The sequence below is a fragment of the Astyanax mexicanus genome, chromosome 1 (genome assembly GCF_023375975.1).
Source record: "Astyanax mexicanus isolate ESR-SI-001 chromosome 1, AstMex3_surface, whole genome shotgun sequence".
NCBI classification, from domain to species: domain Eukaryota; kingdom Metazoa; phylum Chordata; class Actinopteri; order Characiformes; family Acestrorhamphidae; genus Astyanax; species Astyanax mexicanus.
The window spans coordinates 22,953,017-22,971,602 of NC_064408.1; the positions used below are offsets into that span (position 1 = coordinate 22,953,017).

Genomic DNA, 18,586 nt, shown 5'->3' on the forward strand with positions numbered 1-18,586 from the left:
AACTAAAACTGTCACAGAATTTGGAACCCAGAATTATCTCACTTTGAAAATATGCAAAACATCACCTTAGACTGAGTAAACGTCCAACATTATTTTTATTGCATATCCTAGTTTGTGGAATTGTTAACCAAATCTGTACATGACCTCCCCTGCTTTTTTTTTTTTGGAACTATAAGGCAGCTTAAGTTGGGTATAGGGGATGGGCGGTGGGGTTGATAGTGTGAGGCGTTTTTCCTGGTTGTTTGTTAGTTTTTTTTTTTTTTGTGGAAATTATAATGCAAAAAATGTCATTTGATGCTTGTCTTTCGAATACCTGTTCAGTTCAATTAAAAAACCCAACATGCTCACAGGCTTGCGGGTGTTTTTGAAAGCCAGATATGCAAAGAGAAAATGGCTGGCTTAGGGTATCATTCTGCAGTATGTTTTGCATTCTGATCTGAAATGCAAAATGTACTTGTCATAATACATACATTGTGCATATGCATGTACAAAACTTCATACCCTGCACAAAATTTGAAAGTCACACTTATTAACAAAAATTCTTGTTTCAGTTGTGGAAAGCATTTGTTTGTTGCTAAAAGTATTTAAAGCACTAGTTATGAACTATTTAGATCATTACTTTTTGACATGGATTGCGTAGGAGGTCTCTAAGAAAAAAATGTGTAGCTTAAAGAATTTAAAGAGCCCTGTGTAAATGTGAGGTGTTTTCTTGTTAGTGAACTTGAACTTGGAAAGGGAAAATGCCTTGATAGTGTTTTAGATCTTGAATGTAGCATCCAGCCCTGTCTTCTATTGGTATCAGCATACCTAAAGCTAATCATTGGACAGTATCACCCCCAAAAGCACTGATTGGTCATTGAATCTCATTCATTAAAAAAATAACACAGTAATAATAAAGTGAAAAAATCCTGGGTGTAGTGTGTTTGTTGTAGAAACTGTTGAGTTGTGTTTGCGGCAGGTACATCACAAAAGCTCTGATTACAGTACCCTAAATAATTTCAAAACTGTCCTGCTTGAATCTGTGTGTGAGCTGAAGAGTAAGGTAAGACAGTAAAGCTGCAACAGCAACAACAGTAAAAACTGCAATTTTCAGTTCTCATTATTTAGTAGAATTAAATAGGTGTTAACCTCCTAAACACTGTATGTCACACCTGTAACTATTATACTTCCATAACTAACATCAGCTTAAAAGACCCTAAAATTGAACCCTGTGGAACTCCAGAAGATATGCTAAACTAATTTACCAAAATACCAAAACTGAATAATTAACCCTAGGGTTCATGAGGATTCAAAATCTATTATTTTTTTCATTTAAGCTGAAACACTATTTATTTTATTTATTTGTAACTTCCTTAAGTGTGTAGTGTAGTCCTTCCCGAGTGTGTAGTCCAAAGCCACTGTAGGTTAAAATGGTGGATATATGAAATGTATTGGTTTTGTTTACCTCACAAACACCTTACAGAAGAATACAAAATAAATGTATAAATACTTTAACAGCACAAAACAAATACAAGTATTGTTGGATTTTAGCAGTTTTAATTGTTTGCACATGTACACCATACATTTTCTTAGGTTAAATCAAAGCCATGATCACATTCCAGAAAATTCTAGGTTTAAGCTTGGTAATTTGATTATTTGCAGTATTTTCACCCTTGCTTTGTCTTTTCTAAATTTGCTCATACTCATAAGCCACTTTTAAAGCTACAAAGCTTTATTAAATCATGACAAATCATAGTGTTTGTGCAATTTGAAGCCATATTTATATATTTATCAGTGTGACTAATGTATTTTAATAAGAAATCACTTTTATTGTTTTTTTTTAAATGCTATATATTGGTGAATTAATTAGTGAGTTTTTTCTGAGCAAAAAAAAATGTTTTGAACTAGTTATAGAGCAGACATTTTCTCACGATCAGATTATTGAAGTGCTTGTTAACGTGTTGTCTGGATTATTGCCAGAATCCTCAATCAATATCAGTTTTCTATAGAATGGCCCTTCAATATGAGACAGCTCTGCTACCTTTTTACACAGCTTGCCAGGATTTCCCCACCTGTGGTGTTGATGTCTGTCTCAGTCTGCATCACCATACAATAATAATGAGACCGTTGGGGTGTGTGTGTGTGTATGTGTATGTGTGTGTGAGAGAGTGTTTGTGTGTAGGAAGTCACGTGACTGATGTGTAAAGTTACCTGCGACAGTACAGTGTCTTGCAGCACCAAGGCCAAAGTGTTGGCATGTTTTTAAATGGTTAAAATTCCAGCCTAAGTTTGTATAGGTATGAGTTGTCAATTAAGGGTGCTTTCATGCCTACCTGTTTTAGTGCAGAAAAGTCAAATACATTTCTTTTTTAGTTCAGTTTTTATTTAACAGGTATACTCAAAGTTAAGTGGTTGGTTAAGCTCACCATCAACCCAAAACTGCAAATCTCAGAAATGTATTAAATGTTCCAAGCAATATAGGGCAGATAAGCTTTAAATCAGTGGCACAGTTATTTTAAGAATATAGGGTAGAAATATACTTGCTGGCAAAAGTTACGAAGAATTTCTACAGTACCTGCCAGAAACATTATTGATGAGGAGACCCAATTTTGGTTGAATTATGACTGGGAGTTCTCATAATGCTCAAGGCAGTGTTTGTTTAGGTATAACGAGTCCTGCCCTGCAACAAATTCATCAGCTTGCCGCTTATGCCACGGATGGAGCGGGTCAGCGCTCATCTTATCAGGATAAGATGCTTATCAGGATCTTGTCAGATTTTTTTTTTTTTTAGTTTTTATTTAAAATATATACTTTGTTCTTTTCCCATTCAAACAAGTAGAAGGTTGGTCTTTTATAAGTGGCTGCATTTGCCAGGTCGCCACAGGATGTATGATTTGTCGTTGGCAATAAGGCAAGTGAAAGCCTTTAGTAACACCTGTAACACTTGGGCAAATATTTAAACCGATACATTCATGAAGCAGGCGGTTGTCTACGCAAACACATGGTCAAACAGCAAGTATGTCTCCAGGCTTACTGATCATTTTAGCGTGTTTTTATATCTACTGTTCATTTGCTCTGGTCTGAATGTGTTTCTAAGTTCATAAACTTGAATCATTTCATTTTTGCTTAAAATAAAACACAGATCCTGCAAAATAAGTGATTTTTATAATAATTAAAATCCTAAATTATGTGATTTTAGTTGATTTAGAATAACAAATTTACGTGGTTTAAATCAAATTACATAGTTTAAGTCCTGACAATGGCATGATTAGAACTAATTCACTTAACTATATTTTTGTTTGCTTTGACAACCGCTTCAGTGTGGGCCTGCCTCACTGTCTGACTGGGAATCTTTTTGTCTTTTTCTTTTTTTTCTGTATTGAGAATTTGACCTAATTAAGGGGAATGCCAGATGACCCTGTGAGTCAGCAGAACATACTGTGGCAAAGGAAAGTTGTAGAGAGGGGTTGTATTGGATGCTTTAATGAGAAATACTGTTAAGTCTGGGGCTGGACTTAAACTAGACAAAACGTGTTTCCAATGCGCCTATGACAAATTAAACAGCCACTTTGTGCTGCGTGGCCCTTTAGTTCTTTTGTTTGCTATTTGCATTCTCTCTCTCTCTCTCTCTCTCTTTCATTCTCTCTCTCTCTCTCTCTCTCTCTCTCTCTCGTGTGTGCCCAGTTGAATGTCACGTTTTGTTGTTTAGTGAATAGATGTTTGTCCTCGCAATGTTTTCCCAACCAGCCTCCATCTTTGATGCATGTGGCTGAACTGTGTGTATATGGCAGCGGCGGAGGCTGAACTTTACTTTTTTCTACTGCAGATTTATTCAGATTAAGTGTTAGGGCTGGCAATATATTGAGCTTTTAAGACATATTGATATATATTTTTATGCATGATTATAAGATCAGACAATATGGTTTATATTGATATTTATATTGATAGTCTATGCTGTGTTCCAATTACCTTCAACAGTTTGCCTTTCTCTTCTCCCAGTTTCTCTAAACTGACACATAGCTGATTGATCTTTCTATCTCTAGAATATATCTTATGTTCATCTACAGCTGAATGTTAATCAAAGAGCCTTTGATTTGATTAGTTCGGAAGTGTTTTTTTTTTTTTATTATCCTATGGGATGGGAAAATAGATATATAAGTTTTGATCCAGTTTATTGGACAGCCCCAGCTTGTGTGCAAATATATTTTAGATCATATAAAGATAAATATATAAAGATAGAGAAAATAGCTGAATAATAGATTTGAATAATCTGACACTAGTGATGCATTTTGTCTGCTTGTCAGCAAATATTGCAATATATCTTTTTTTTGTTTGTTTTTTTTTGCTTGTGATACATTTATCAATACGTGGATTCAAATATAAACATTTTATTGAAGCATAGGTGCTCTAAAGACTCACCCCCAATTTGACTTAAAGTTACTGCTTCATTGCCCCATGTGGTGGCACTAATCAAATGAATTGGTTAAACCTGCAGTGAAAAATATAGGAGAAACTTAAGTCTCATCTGCAGATTAAGTTAAAGTGGAACTGTTTGGTCTCAGTGAGCGAATCCATTTTTGAGGAAAACAGGGAGCAGAACTTTTTGAAACCACTCCCAACTGTTAAGTTGATGAACTGAATAAACTGGATGAACTGAACCTGCTCGGGCTGGTATTGCAGCCAGTGACATGCAACATTAGTGATCTGTGTGTCATTTTGATAAACATGTAATCAATAGGTATAGGCATAAGCCATGTTATATATAATGTTTAGTGTTATTAAAAAAAATACAGGAATCTTCACCAGATTTAACCAGAAGTCAGTGATCCAACATGGCACGATATTAATGATGCACTCTGTGTATCCAATATTGCAATCATGATCACAAAAAACGAACAGTGTGAATTTTCCTTTTGTGTTGTATCCTTTTGTGCACTTTTGAACATTGTGATAATGATAATGAAATTATTTTATTTCCATCTGAGGCCTACATTGTGTTTTGTTTTTCCAGATGAGGATATAATGGTCTGATGGAGCTGAACAGAAAAGAGGTGCCTCTTTATGTGAGTATCAGACAAAGACACTCTTAATCACAGTCATGGACTGAGAAAAAGCTGATAAATCGAACTAATTAATAATAGAGGGTTTGTGTGAATATATGATTGTATAGAGTGAAACTTAACCAATTAATTCACTAATTTAAGACTTCATCATTGCCTCCGTTCACACCTCCATATTAATGTTTGTTTTTGTCTCTCCTGTTTATTCTCTTGCTACTGCTCTCTTATGTGCTCTCTCCCTCTCTTTGTCTTTCACTCTCTCTCTCTCTCTCTCTCTCTCTCTCGCTAACATGAAATTCTACCCTTTTCAGTCTTTTGTTTCTTTGTTCTCCTGGGATCTGTCCTTTCATTCTGTCTGCCTGCCAAATGACAGTACTCATTTATTTGAGGCCTTTATGTGTGTGAGTGCATGTGTATTTGCATGTGTGTGTGTTTTTGGGTGTGTCTGTGTGTTTTCATGGACAGTAGGACAGAAAAGCGTTATTATTATTATTATTATTATTATTATTATTATTATTATTATTATTATTATTATTATTATTATCTTTGTTCCTCTGGTTAATGTCTGAGTTATTTTCCAAAAAAAACTTGTAAAATGCCTGGAAAGAGACGGTTGTTACGATGCCAGCTGATTTTAGTCCCATCCTTTTTTTTTCTTTCGGTAAAGCCAACAATAAAATAACCTCAGGTTACAGTAACCCCCTGCAAATAAACATATGTGTACATATTTTCTCATATCCTGTGAGCAAGAGGTTTTAATGTATTTTTCTCAAATATGGAGGCACTTGAGGAAAAAAATGTTTGCGTAAAATTTCGCAAATGCACTGTTTTTTGTGTTTTAGTTCTGTTCCAAATCTCAGGTGTTCTACATGCAACACTCAGCCTCAGAAGATGAATCTTAAAGAACTCAGAACAAGATTTATACTTTAAATTAACATGTTTAGGCAAGTACCTGTGTAGCATTGTCTAAAGCCTACATATGGGTTATGAACATAGCTGCGTAGCTGCTTAGGGTATTGTAATATATTGGATTCATCACATGTTTTGAAGGTGACCGCCTCTCCCATCTCATCAAGACATCCTATAGTAAAATATTTTCTTCCACCTCCCCAGGTAAAACTAAGAGGAGGATAAACAGGACCTGCAGTGTAGATCATGGACTGAAAGATTCAGCATGTTGTTTAACATCATAATCCATAAACATTAACATTAAGCTTTTTCTGGAACTGTAAGGCGCAGCATGAGTTCTTTTATTAAATTTGTTTCTGTAGTTCTTTGTCCTGGGTTAACTTTATTAATGCTAACTTAAATGTCATCTGATAACATTGTATCAGAATGTCTTTGGAAAATGTCATGAAAGAAAATGTTTTCAGTATCGCCAACACAATGCTGAAAACATTATAAAATATTCTACATTAATTGTATTGGAAAAAAGACTAAAAAGACATACATCTTACAGAGAGATATCTTACAGCACTACAACAGACCGATCATTTGCAGTGGTATGCAAAGATTTGGGACCACTTGGTCAAAATGTCTGTTAAAGATTTTAAGCACAAGTAGTTTAGTAATTTTGTACACTTTTAAACTAAGTAAAACATTCTCAGATAGCTTTTCCCAAGGTGATGCTAATTTTAAAGCTTCCTTAAAATATGTCCCAGCAATCAGCAGCTACGAGCTTCTCTAAGCAGCTGAAAAGCACTCTGAACATTAAATTGATGGCCACAAAATAAGAAAAGGCTTTGAGAAGACAATAAAGCTTTTTTAAGTTGCTGTTTTCGGTGAAGTGGAGGTAAGTTGACATCTGAAAGAAAAACTGCTTGTAGGACATATATAGAGGCAAATTTAAACCATGCACGGCAATGTTTATGAAAACACAGATTGGATTGGATCAGTATCAGCCTATATCCAACATTTTAGAATGTTGAAATGGATTGAGGTAAAAAAAAAAATGTGCTGTTGATCCAGTGAAAAGCTACCTTAAGGTCCTGATTTTATATTTTAGTATTGTTGGAGATTCTTTGCACATCTTGCGGTCTGCTTTTGGACTGAACTTGCAAAAACAGCCTGACCTGGCCATGTTGGCAGTTGTTTCAAATGTTCTATATCTACACCATTCTTTTTAAATGTCTTGGGGAGCTCTTAGGGTTAGGCTATGGTGATTCACTCACTTCAAGAGCTCTTCTAGAGCAAACCCACTTTAAGAGCACACCAAGCTAAATGTCTGAGATTTAAATAAGCAAAATCCTTGTTTTAGCTGTTCTGCTACACCAATTTTACATAGTTTACATAGACGTTTTCTGCAGCAATAATGTTCCCCTCTCCCAAATGAGACCATAATTAGGCCTGGGTGAAAAATGAAAATATAAATCAGATTGGATTACTATCAGCTAATTTTCCAAAATGTTAGTGTTTCAAGGTGTCATTCCATAAAAAACATTTTTTTCTTGTTCTTTGTGAAATACTATAGGTCCAGCTGAGTTGTATATGCATTCTGCATATGAAACTGATTCTCAGCCTGCAGTAGCTAGTAAGAAAAATCCTCAGAAATACGAGTTGATCAGAGAGACGTTAGGGTGTCTACGTCAAATTGACTGGGGGGGGTTGATGCAGCTAGGTGTTCTTTGCTGCAGTGCTGTTAGCCAATCAGAGGTGATATATTTACATGTATGAATATGTATGAGCAAGAGCCGAAACCTGTCTTTCTTCAGAGACCAGCAATTCTGTGATCTAAAGGAGGTTGTAAAGAGAAACACCTGAGCCCTTTTTTCACAAAAAAACATGGCATTCATTCATATAAAAGACCATAACTAGACATTTTAAAATTTATTAAAAAACGATGGAATGAGAATTTTTTTTAGAGCGGGTGGTGTGACAGAAATGCTGTTGATCCTCCCCATGTCTCCAAAATTGCTCACCTCACAAGACCTGTAAATATACTCCGTGTTATCAGGCACCAAGATATTATCAGTAGATCCTTTTGTAAAGTAGTGTAGATTTTGCAGATCAGCCCCTTTTTGTTATTTCTATTAAGCTAACCATGATCAAAATATTTCCATGGATTTTTGTGTAGATGCCATCGTTATACCTCTTTTATAACTTTTGTCTGCAATTACATAGAAGGCTAAACAAGAGAAGGCTTCAGTCCAGCTCCGTGATTTCTGTGCAAAAGAAAGGCAGTGTGCAAGGTGTGTGCTGGTTCTTGTAGTCTGCAGGGGAAGAATGTGTTATTGCAACTGGATATGTTTAGGGTTTATGGCAGACTCAAATAATGTTAACTCAACTCATGGCTCAATAGACAAATGGCCTCATTCACTGGAGCTAAAGGTGCCTTGTGTGTGGGTGTGGGTGTGGATGTGTGTGTGCTTGTCAGCGTGAAAAATGGTCAGCCTGTGTTAAATGCTTTCAGGTGTCCTTGACTTTTCAGGAGGTCAAACGTTTCCCTCTGTTTTCACTTACGTTTTAGACCTGCTTGGTGTTAGGTTGTGTTGGTCTCTGTTCACTGAAGTGAAATGTATGGTCAGTTTTTCTCTTAAGTCAGAATGTGTCTTGTGAGTATATCTACCTGTTAAATTTGCAAACGTTAATAAGTGCTGGATGAGTTAAATTTGTAAAGTTTGATGTACAGAACACTTAACTTAAACCTGTTGTGGACTTTTCAGCCTGTGTCCTCATGTGACCCTGATTTTTGCTACTTTTTTGCTTTTAATGTTTTTCTCTTGAAAATGCAGAAAACTTAAGAGTAACTAATTTAGATTTGCTAACAGTGTAATGAAAAATCTTAATCTTAATTTTGACAGATAATTTTTATATTACATTCATATGTAATATACATTTCTAAAAGCAAGTATTGCACTAAATTTACAAAGAATTAGCAGAAAATTCAATCTACAAAAAAACAATCTCTCTTTTAAATGCCCCAATTATGCACACTAAACATGCACTAGTTGCAGCAAAAGGCCTCAGCTATTTTGTCAACAGGTATATTGATCTTTTCCATGTTTTACCTTACCTGCTCAAGTCTGCACACCTGTAAGTGTCACCTTGGTGTCCAGTCTCTGCCTTAACATAAGTTCCCATAGCAAATCAAGTAATGATTGATGTAACTCCATTATAAAACTTAGAAATAATAGCTTAATTAAATGTTTTTGAGTGGTCTGCATGGGCCAGCGGTTCCCCAATTGCGTTTCTGTCCCAGCACTTTGTGTAGCCACATGCAGTTATAAACGATTAGTCAACACTAAAGTCTATTTTGCACTTGTGTGTAAAAATTAAATGATTTATGCTTACTTTTCATTGATCCCTTGTTACTCTTAGGTGTCATAAACTCCACTTTAGCTTACAAAGTAGAGGAACAGCCTTTAAAATGCCACTGGGGAATGCCCCTGAAGGCTAAGTGGACATGCTAAAACCAGTATAGAAAGACAGAGATAATTGGAAAATGTTCTTTTGTAGCTACAGTAACTAGAATTTAGTAACTTTAAATAAAGTTTGCTGCTTTATTTAAAAAAAAAAACAACAACAGATAAATACATATTGTGTGTCAAATTTCAACCAGAATATTTGTATCTAAATAATTTAAATCTTTTAATAGTGGCAATAAATAACATACTTTGTGTTCCAGTTGTTGCCATGCAAATGCTGTATTGTCTCATGTGGTTGCTTCTATGTTATGGGGAGGGGTACTTGACTTTGCTAATTTGTTGCTGTGATGCCCCATAAATCATCTGCTCATAAAAAGAGTGCACAAACTTTTGAACCAAATAGATTTTTGTTTGAAAAATCCTGAATCTCACAATTAGACTAAACAATCTTAATTTGAAACATCCCTAAAAATACAAAACAACTTTTAAAAAATAATCTATTCTTTTCCTGCTTCCAGTCTGCATTTACTTCCACATTATTCTGTCAGTTGGCCTTAAATGCACTGTGAAAATGTCACTTTCTGTGTATGTAGGAAGTGTTAATCATTAGTCTTGATAAAGGCAAATGGATTTGCTTGTAATCATGGAGAGGTTAAAAAAAAAGATAAGAATTCAAAAGCCCTGGTGCCTTTTAAGTGTTTGAGAAGGCTGATAAAGAGGCCTCATGTATTTAAACATCCATTATTTCCCTGTTCCTATAATACAAACTGATTCAGAGCCTTTTCTTTTTAAACTGGATGAATATCGGTGCCAGCTGTCTATCACTGTTGTTATCACTGTAGTACGTAATTTTGCATTTATATAACCATACATTTTTCAGGCAGTACGTATAGAAAATACATCTGAAACACTGTCACATGCACTAGAATCTACAGGTATAGCTCAAACCAAAAGTTACAAGTAGTTACATATCTTACACAATATATAGTGGTTTTAAAACCCATATCATGATGAGATTATGAGTGTGTCTTGAAAGCAGGCTATTTTGTATAATTTGTATAATTGCTAACATTTTGAGTTTATATGCATGCACTAAATATTCTGCACTTTAGTTTTGTGCTAGATTGTTTTTATGTAACATTGTTTTTTTAGTACATTGTTATAATTGTTTTATACAAAATTAGAGTTGTGGTAAGTTACAGTAGTTTTCAGAATAGACAAAAGTTTACAACTGAATTTTTACAGCTTGTAATTAATATAATAATCAGTGTTTTGTCAAAAATATTCAATAATTTCAATAATATTTTTAGTGAAAAATACCTTGATACCATGATATTTTTGGGCATATTGCTCAACCCTTACTAAATATATAATTAATAAAATAAATTATTTCATCTTGAGAAAGGTGCTACTTTTTGCTAGTGATGCAACTGGAGTTCTAGTTGTATCTCAGATCTGTGCTAAGCTAATGCTGTTGCATTTTTGCCTTGTTCTGGATTAAAAACGCATACATTTGGTTGAATGTACCATAGTTTTTCAGAGACCCTTTGAGGCAAGGCCTTTCTCGTGAAATCGGTAATTGTTTAATTCCCTGTGACGTTCTAAATATGTTTTCTTCTAATCTCATTCATTAGTCCTTCAGTGCAGCTTTTAAAGGTCTTAACTGAGACCTTGCTTGGCTGTCTCTGTTTGTCTAGGAAAAAGTCTAATTGAACCGTATTAGGTTGTACATAGTTCTCAGGAATCATCAGACTTTCTCTGAAGGCTAGGAATGCCCTAAAGGCTCCCCACTGCATTTCAGTCACTTACTCGCTTAGGTAGCTATTGTTTTTAACACTTTCACAGGAAACTGTGACTCATTGCAGGACATGTAAGCAATATCTGGAAAAACTTATGAATACCTTCAGTTTGGGGCCATACACCTGAAAACCATAATCTACTGGGAAAATGCCATCTACATGTTTAGTGTGGAGTGGCATAATGACATGAGGCACAAGAAAAAACAATGTGACAGAGAAAAGCTGAAATAATAAAGTGAGTGTAATGCTATTGCATGAATAACTCCATTGTTGCCTCTAGGATTTGTTCACCTGAAGTGGCAACAGGCCCACCTTTACCACCCAACCCCTACTTGCTGTATATAATGCCTCCAGGAAGAGGCAATAAATGCCACGTTCAAATGCTGTAATCACATAAATGAAATAAATTTAAGCCTTACTTGATGGATGTTTTTGGGCTAAAAGACCAAAGCCACATAGGGCTGACATTTTATCTATGTAACAAATTTACATGTGGTACATGTGATCTATTGTGGCTTCCTGTGGTCTTCATACGTATGTCTAAAAACACTTTAAAAAATTCTGTGCAGTTGCCATAGTAAAATGAATGCAGCAGAACCCCTGTTACACTTAAAGTTGAAAATTGTTACCACCATGATGCTAATGTCTCTTAGCGCTCCTGTGGTAGATTCTTAATGATGGAATGTTCTTGGCAAGCTTTCAGTAGCATTTGTAATTTAAGCCTTGCAGTGCATAAGGTGCAACAACATAATACACAGTGCTGTGAGGCATTGAGTGACACTAATGTCTATCTAATATGTAATGTAATAATACATCTGTCAGTCTTATTTATGAGCACTCTTACTGTTAAAAAGGAGAATATGCTGTATAACAAACCTGTATTGCAAATATGTACCTCTATGTATTTTGACACAAGATCTATGGGACAAGACTTTGACTTTTGAAGGTCTATACAGACGGAGGAAATATACAGATGTGGGTGAAGTAGTCTAAACATTTAGCCAAATATAAGTATTATACTGATGAAAGTACAGAACAGAGGCTGTCTCCAGTGTTGGCCTAGTCTTAAGTGGGATTTAAATAGATGCACCTAAAAGGCAATTTTAGAATTTGGACTGTATGTAGTGAAATGTACTGTGGTTGTACTGTTGTTCATAATTTAAGCCTGAGCTTAACCTATATCTTAATCTCACCCTAAACTTAACCTACACATTCATCTTCAACATAATTCTAACCTTAATGTCGGCAAAACATAACTAATCCTAACTCTAACCCATAACCCTAACTTTACCAAAGAGGAACATGGAATAAAAGCAGAATGAATGTATTGACAGTTTTATCATTTCATCTTCAAGTACATGGCACATGCCAATACCACCACTAGTGAACAGGGCCTGTATCTTGAATAGTACAACGTATCTGAATGTCTGCAAAACAGCTCCATCAGTGGACAGGAGCTCCTTTTGTGAATTGTACAATATGTCTAAAATGGCACATCAGTCATATATGTACAAATTTGAGCTCCTGTTGCCGGTGTAGCAAAGTAAAATTAATTCCAACAAATGAACTAGCAGCAAAATATTAGTAATTCTAATCTAACTTAGTTACTAAGTCAATTGAATTCTTATCAAATGTGTTTCAATGGATTAAAATAACGATATTTAAAAACTCTAACCTGTCCTGGCTTTGTTTCACAGATAGTGATTGTAAAATTTCCAGTGTGAGATTTCTAAGAAAAGGCCTGTCCTGAGCTGCACTGTGATCAAAGAACATTAATGAGCGATTATCTCTAATAAAGGACATTCGATGGCAGCTCTGTTTCAGATTCTTAAGAAGATTATGCCATGACTCCACAGTCTCAAAGGTTTAATTTGGCTCTTGAAAGCAGGAGTTGCTCTTTTTCTCCTCTCTACCTTCAGCTCATGCCATTTAGTCATGTGGCTTGCTCTTTTGAGCTGGTACGTGAAATGACATTTGGATTTAGTCATGCTGTTTTGCTGGGACCCTGAGGGGGTAAAAACAAAACAAAAAATGTCCTCTCAGTATCTGATTATACTGCCAACAATAACTGCAAGCAAACGCTTTCAGTAGTTGTTAATTGATGTCTCACAGTGCTGTTGAGGAATGTTGGCCCACTTCTCCTTAAACAACTGCTTCAGCTTAGTGACATTCGTGGGCCTTTGAGCATGAACATTTCAATAGGATTCAGGGTTCACACCCAAAGATTGCATCATTGATAGCTGGCACACTAAAAACATAAGGTACCAAACATCTGTATCAGGTTTCTTACCAGATTCATTTACTATAGTGTACATTTTTATGTACACCTTTGGTAGATCAGAGGCCCAGAGAATTAAGTTGTCTTGTAAAAAAATATTTAGGAAAACTGACTATATTATAAATGATTCTTCTTAACTGCTTTGCTCGGATCTGCTCCTGTAGTAAAAAGAAGTGGCATTAGCATTTTAAGAGAAATGCCACTGTAATGTTAATAAGTGGCCTGATCACTGACTAAATATGCCTAAATGTGCTTCTTAGCATTGCTGGTGTTTACCTGTTCGTTAATCGTCATTTGTCTTCCTTGGAAGATGTTTATAATAAAAAGATATGTCCTAGTAATAACTCTATCCTAACAAAAACATTTTAGCAAATATTTATTTTGACCAATGAGAGAATATTGTCCCTAGCACATATTGTTCCAGAAATAATTGTGCTTAACCATTTTAATACCGTATTGTACCACTTATATAATTAGATTATTCTATATACTATATATAATAATAAAATTACAACCTACAAAAGGCATTTCTATATTATGATAAATATTAAGATATTGGATTGATCAAATGTAAATATTCTACACAAATACATACCAACATACTAGATCATTCATTTAATGGACTCTCCTCAGTAAGAGAACACAATAGGCAATGTTGGGGTCAGCAAAAATGATTAAGGTTACATCTATATAATACTGTGTAATAAGTAAATAATGTAGTTATTGTGACAGCCCTAATTGTCACTGTCAAAAGTCAAATCAACTCAAAGTTACCTTTCTTGTAAAGTTGCCTTTTTGGGAAAATCTATTTTTGCAAGACAGCAATAATATTCTACTGGTAATGAATAACATGTAATCGGTTAGTCAAAATGTGTTTGATACATGAAGCTGGATTCTTTAAATTTGTAGAGGGGCTGCAATAGTTATTTTTGCTCAGTATAATGGGTACCATAATGCAGTGTATTTTCATAAGTTACATAAAGCAAGCGTATTTGCAATAACCTTACAGCTTCACTGATTTTGAAGAAATTTTGTAATGATTTGGGCTAGTTGTTCACAACACCAGTCTTGGCTAGCATTACAATGATTGATGGGGAAGAGGGAGGGCTATCCAATGCATCTGGAGATATTGATGCCAGTTATGCTCTCTAGAACTGTCAGCCCAGTTGTGGGATCACCTTTGAACATGCAATGTCCTGAAGATTCAAAGAGCAGTGCCACTTGGGAGCCAACAGATAATGTTGCTTAATGTAAACCTTATTAATTTATCTAAATGAAGTTTCCAGCTCTCTTTCTTATGTTTGTATTGTTTTACCAAAACATTTGTTATCAACACTAATACAACTATTGCACTATGCACATCAGTTGTGAAGTTTCTCTCAACACTTGTAGCGTTACCACTGCTTATTAATCTTAATTAAGTTCTATGATTAACCTATCAACATCTTCTGGAAAAAGAAAAGAGTACTTTGCCTTTAGGATTTACCAGAAACTATATTACATGGCTTTTCAGAACAGACTGTAGTGATCTTGGATTTAGCTTCAGTGCTGCAGGCAAAGGGCCATCCTTAACATTGCCCAGACAGGTCTGGGCAGTGTTTCAGTCTAGTTGGGGCAGTTGGTTCCCCTTGTTTCTCGTTGTTAAGAATACATGTTGAATTTTCAGTTTTTCTCATCCATTGTCTTTGTCTGTGTGGCAGTAGTACTGTGTCTGAAGTGTAGTCAACAAAATATATTATCTTGCAATGTAAACAGTTGACCTGCATTAACTATTTTCTCTATAAAATCATTTGTGATAGAGCTGCATCATATGTACGTAAAATGTGATTTTTTTTAATAGAGCTTTAATTTGTGTTTTTTTGTTGATCCAATAGGAGATGAAATGAATGTCAAATGAATAAGGATTGAGACTGACAAGAGGTTATTAGACATTATTGTAGGGTTAATTAACGGTAAGTCAACTAAATATCTGGAAATATAAACAAACAAAATGTGAAGAAAGAGCTAAAGTTAAAGCCAAGTTAAAAGAAGCTAAACACCCCAAAAACACTAAAAACTGCTACTGCTGATATAAATTGATATGGAGTTGTTTAGACTAACTTACCTAACATTTTACATTTAATTCTTTACTTTTTTTCATTTTTTTTTCATTGTAGGTTAATATTACAACAATTAAGGAACATATGGAATTGCGTAGTAAATAAAAAAAATGTGGTTCTCCCAAATCTCCTGACCTAAACCCAACTAAGGAGTTTCAAAATGATTTCGAGGATCTAACGAAGCTTCCATCTAACGAAGATGAGGCTCATTTTATAATTGTAATTAAGTACACATACAAAAGAAAATGGAACTAAATTAAGGCAGGGAAAGAAAACCAAAAAAGCTAAAAGTAAGGCAAAAAAAATAAGCCTCACAGCTGCTACAGCTAATAACAAAGTGCAGACAAAAGTATTTCTGTAAAAAAAAAAACGAAAAGCACACAAGTTTTACGCTGCATTTGAAAGAGGTGTGACCTGTTTGTTGATGTTCCCAGTGGAGCCTTGTGTGACTAATAAGCTATTTAGAAAGGATCTTTATAGGACAGTCCTACCAAGGATCTTCCCTACCTCAGCTGCAGCCTATGCTTTGAAACGCAGCTATACATTTCTTCATAGCCAATCCGTTGAAGGGTTTTTAAGGAACCAAAAGTGGATCCTAAAGTAGATTGCTCCTAAAACGTTGTTTTAAAGAACACGTTTGGGCATTTTGAATTTTACAGCTGTGTGGTTGACAGCAAATTCTGTGGAAAACGTTATGGATAAATGAGGTGATGGGAAAAGGGGAGGGGGGGGGAGCAGGAAAGTTAAGAAACGTTATGAATGGACTGGGTGAAAAATGAAAGAAGTGAGAAGCTGAGAGTGCGGAAGAATCCCAGGCTTGTCATTCATCTCTGTCTGGAACTCTGCAGAAAGAGGAGAGTCCTCGCTTTTCATCCATTCCTGTACCTAACAAGGTTTTCCCCTTTTTTCCTCACTATTCATCATTATAACAGAAGGGCCCCTTCGACAGGAAGCGAGGGAGATGGCTGGAGAAGTAGTTAAAAAACAAATCAAAAGAGGGTTTTATGTACAACCCGGAGAAAGTGAAAAGGACCTTGTGTTGCTGCAGCCCCTCCTGGACTGCAGTAACATTCACCTGCCTCTTTTACAAGGCATGTCTTTTGATCCAGGCACTAATAAGTGGAATTGGAGGTCTGCATTATGAGTTAATTTCCACTGTGTGTGTTTAGAATGCCAGTGTGGGGGGAGCACTGTTGCTTGGTTTGTATATATGGACAGAAGTATTTTTGTTCTGTTGCTGTTCTGTGTGTTGTTTCTGCCCACCATATGTGTGTATCATATCAATGCGTTCATTTAAGCTGCCAAGTCTAAACTTTGGGTAAAGAGCAAATTAACTGTGGCATTGTCTGTGCTACATTGGAGCAAATGTTTAAGTGCCTGCCTTCAGTATAATTATATTAAGTTCAAATGTGTTTTTTGTTGACAAAACTATGTTTGTTTTGAAGTGTTTAATCAAATGTATATAATGTTTAGTCTTGTTTGACCATCTGCTAAAGTGTTACATGCTTGCATACTTACAACAGCAGCAAAAAGGAAATGCTGGCTTATAAAAAGATTTGATTCTAAAGAACTATTAGCAGTATTAAAGAAGTAAAAGAAAAATAGATTAATCTAAGCGTTTTAATCACTCAATGAGATGCGAACATAACATTTTTACAAATTTATTTTAGATTTATTTCAGTCTGTTTATAGTGTACTGTAGATAACGATTAAAATATCAATGTCCAACACCATAAATCAATGTCGTGAAGTGGATTGTAGCTCATCTGTGATCTATATGGTTCTTTGACCCGTTCTTTGAACGCTGACCTAGTGCCACATGTGTACACCAAATTCCATGTGTCAAACTCAAAAGGTGAACATGGTTGTCTGTATCAGTTGAGTGTAACATAAATAAAGCACAGATAAAAATGCAAAGGTATGTTAATACTGTGCCATGAGAAAACCATGGGACTACAGATGGAGGGATCGATTGGCTGTCTATTGGTATCAGTCGATTTTCGGCCTAAATAGTCCATCGGCTGATATTTCTGTAACTAAGCAGATCCTGAGAGCTGTTATTTATGTCTTCTTTGGAAATTTATTGGTGGGATTGCATAAATTTTACCAGGATACAACTAATGTTACATTTCTCAATTTATTAACTGTTGTGGCAAGCTTCTTCTAACTCTGCAGGAAACTTCTTGAGGCCTGCTCTTCATCCACAGTTAATAAATAGTGATGAACATTGGTGGGTGTTGGTCTAGTAATTTATGTGCATAAGAGATACAAGGTGTGGTGTGTGAGTGTGAACTGCTCGAAATGCGTGTGTCTTACACCCCATGCTTGAGACTTGAAAGCACTAATGTGTGACTTGAGTAACACTGCTGGTACATTTATGATTAGAATGGCACTGCCAAAGTAAATACATGCCTAAATTGCACTGCTGAGTTATATTTATATTATTTATATTATTTTATGTTTATAGTAATATTTATAATTAGAATGGCACTGGCACTGAGGCAGCTAATGCTAGCAAACTAGCTAGCTTAATTACATTTGTAATTAACATAGCATGGCTGAAATAATTGTATGATTAGAATTGCACTACTAAGATAATTCTGTAATATATATTATACAGTAAATTCATATTTAGAATGGCACTACTAGCTAGCTACATAAATTTGTGACTAGAAGGGCTAGGTACATTTATATCTACACTGACACTGCTATGGTATCTTGGTTAGCTACCTAGCTAGCAAGCTAAATTTGTGACTTGCATGGCTAGGTAAATTTAAGACTTCAATGGCATTGCTGAGGTACTTTTTTATAATGGCTAACTAGCTAGATAGATACAGTTGTAACTAGAATGGCTAGGTACATGTATAATTACAATGTCACTGCTAAGGTTACTTGGTTAGCTAACTAGCTAGCTAGATAAATTTGTGACTATCGAGGCTAGGTAACGGTTACATTTGGTTAGCTAGCTAACAAGCTAAATCTATGACTAGCATGGCTAGGTACATTT

General features: G+C 35.3%; 1 protein-coding gene across 4 annotated transcripts in view; it reads left to right on the forward strand.

Moving 5' to 3' along the window:
- arhgef28a (Rho guanine nucleotide exchange factor (GEF) 28a) overlaps nucleotides 1–18,586 on the forward strand; it is a 200,891-nt gene that overhangs the window by 6,309 nt on the left and 175,996 nt on the right. For all 4 annotated transcript variants that reach the window (XM_049475014.1, XM_049475022.1, XM_049475019.1 and 1 more), the window contains exon 2: nucleotides 4,991–5,042. In XM_049475014.1, coding sequence (XP_049330971.1) covers nucleotides 5,010–5,042 — 33 coding nt within the window. In that variant the 5' untranslated portion in view covers nucleotides 4,991–5,009. The remainder of the gene's footprint in view (nucleotides 1–4,990; nucleotides 5,043–18,586) is intronic.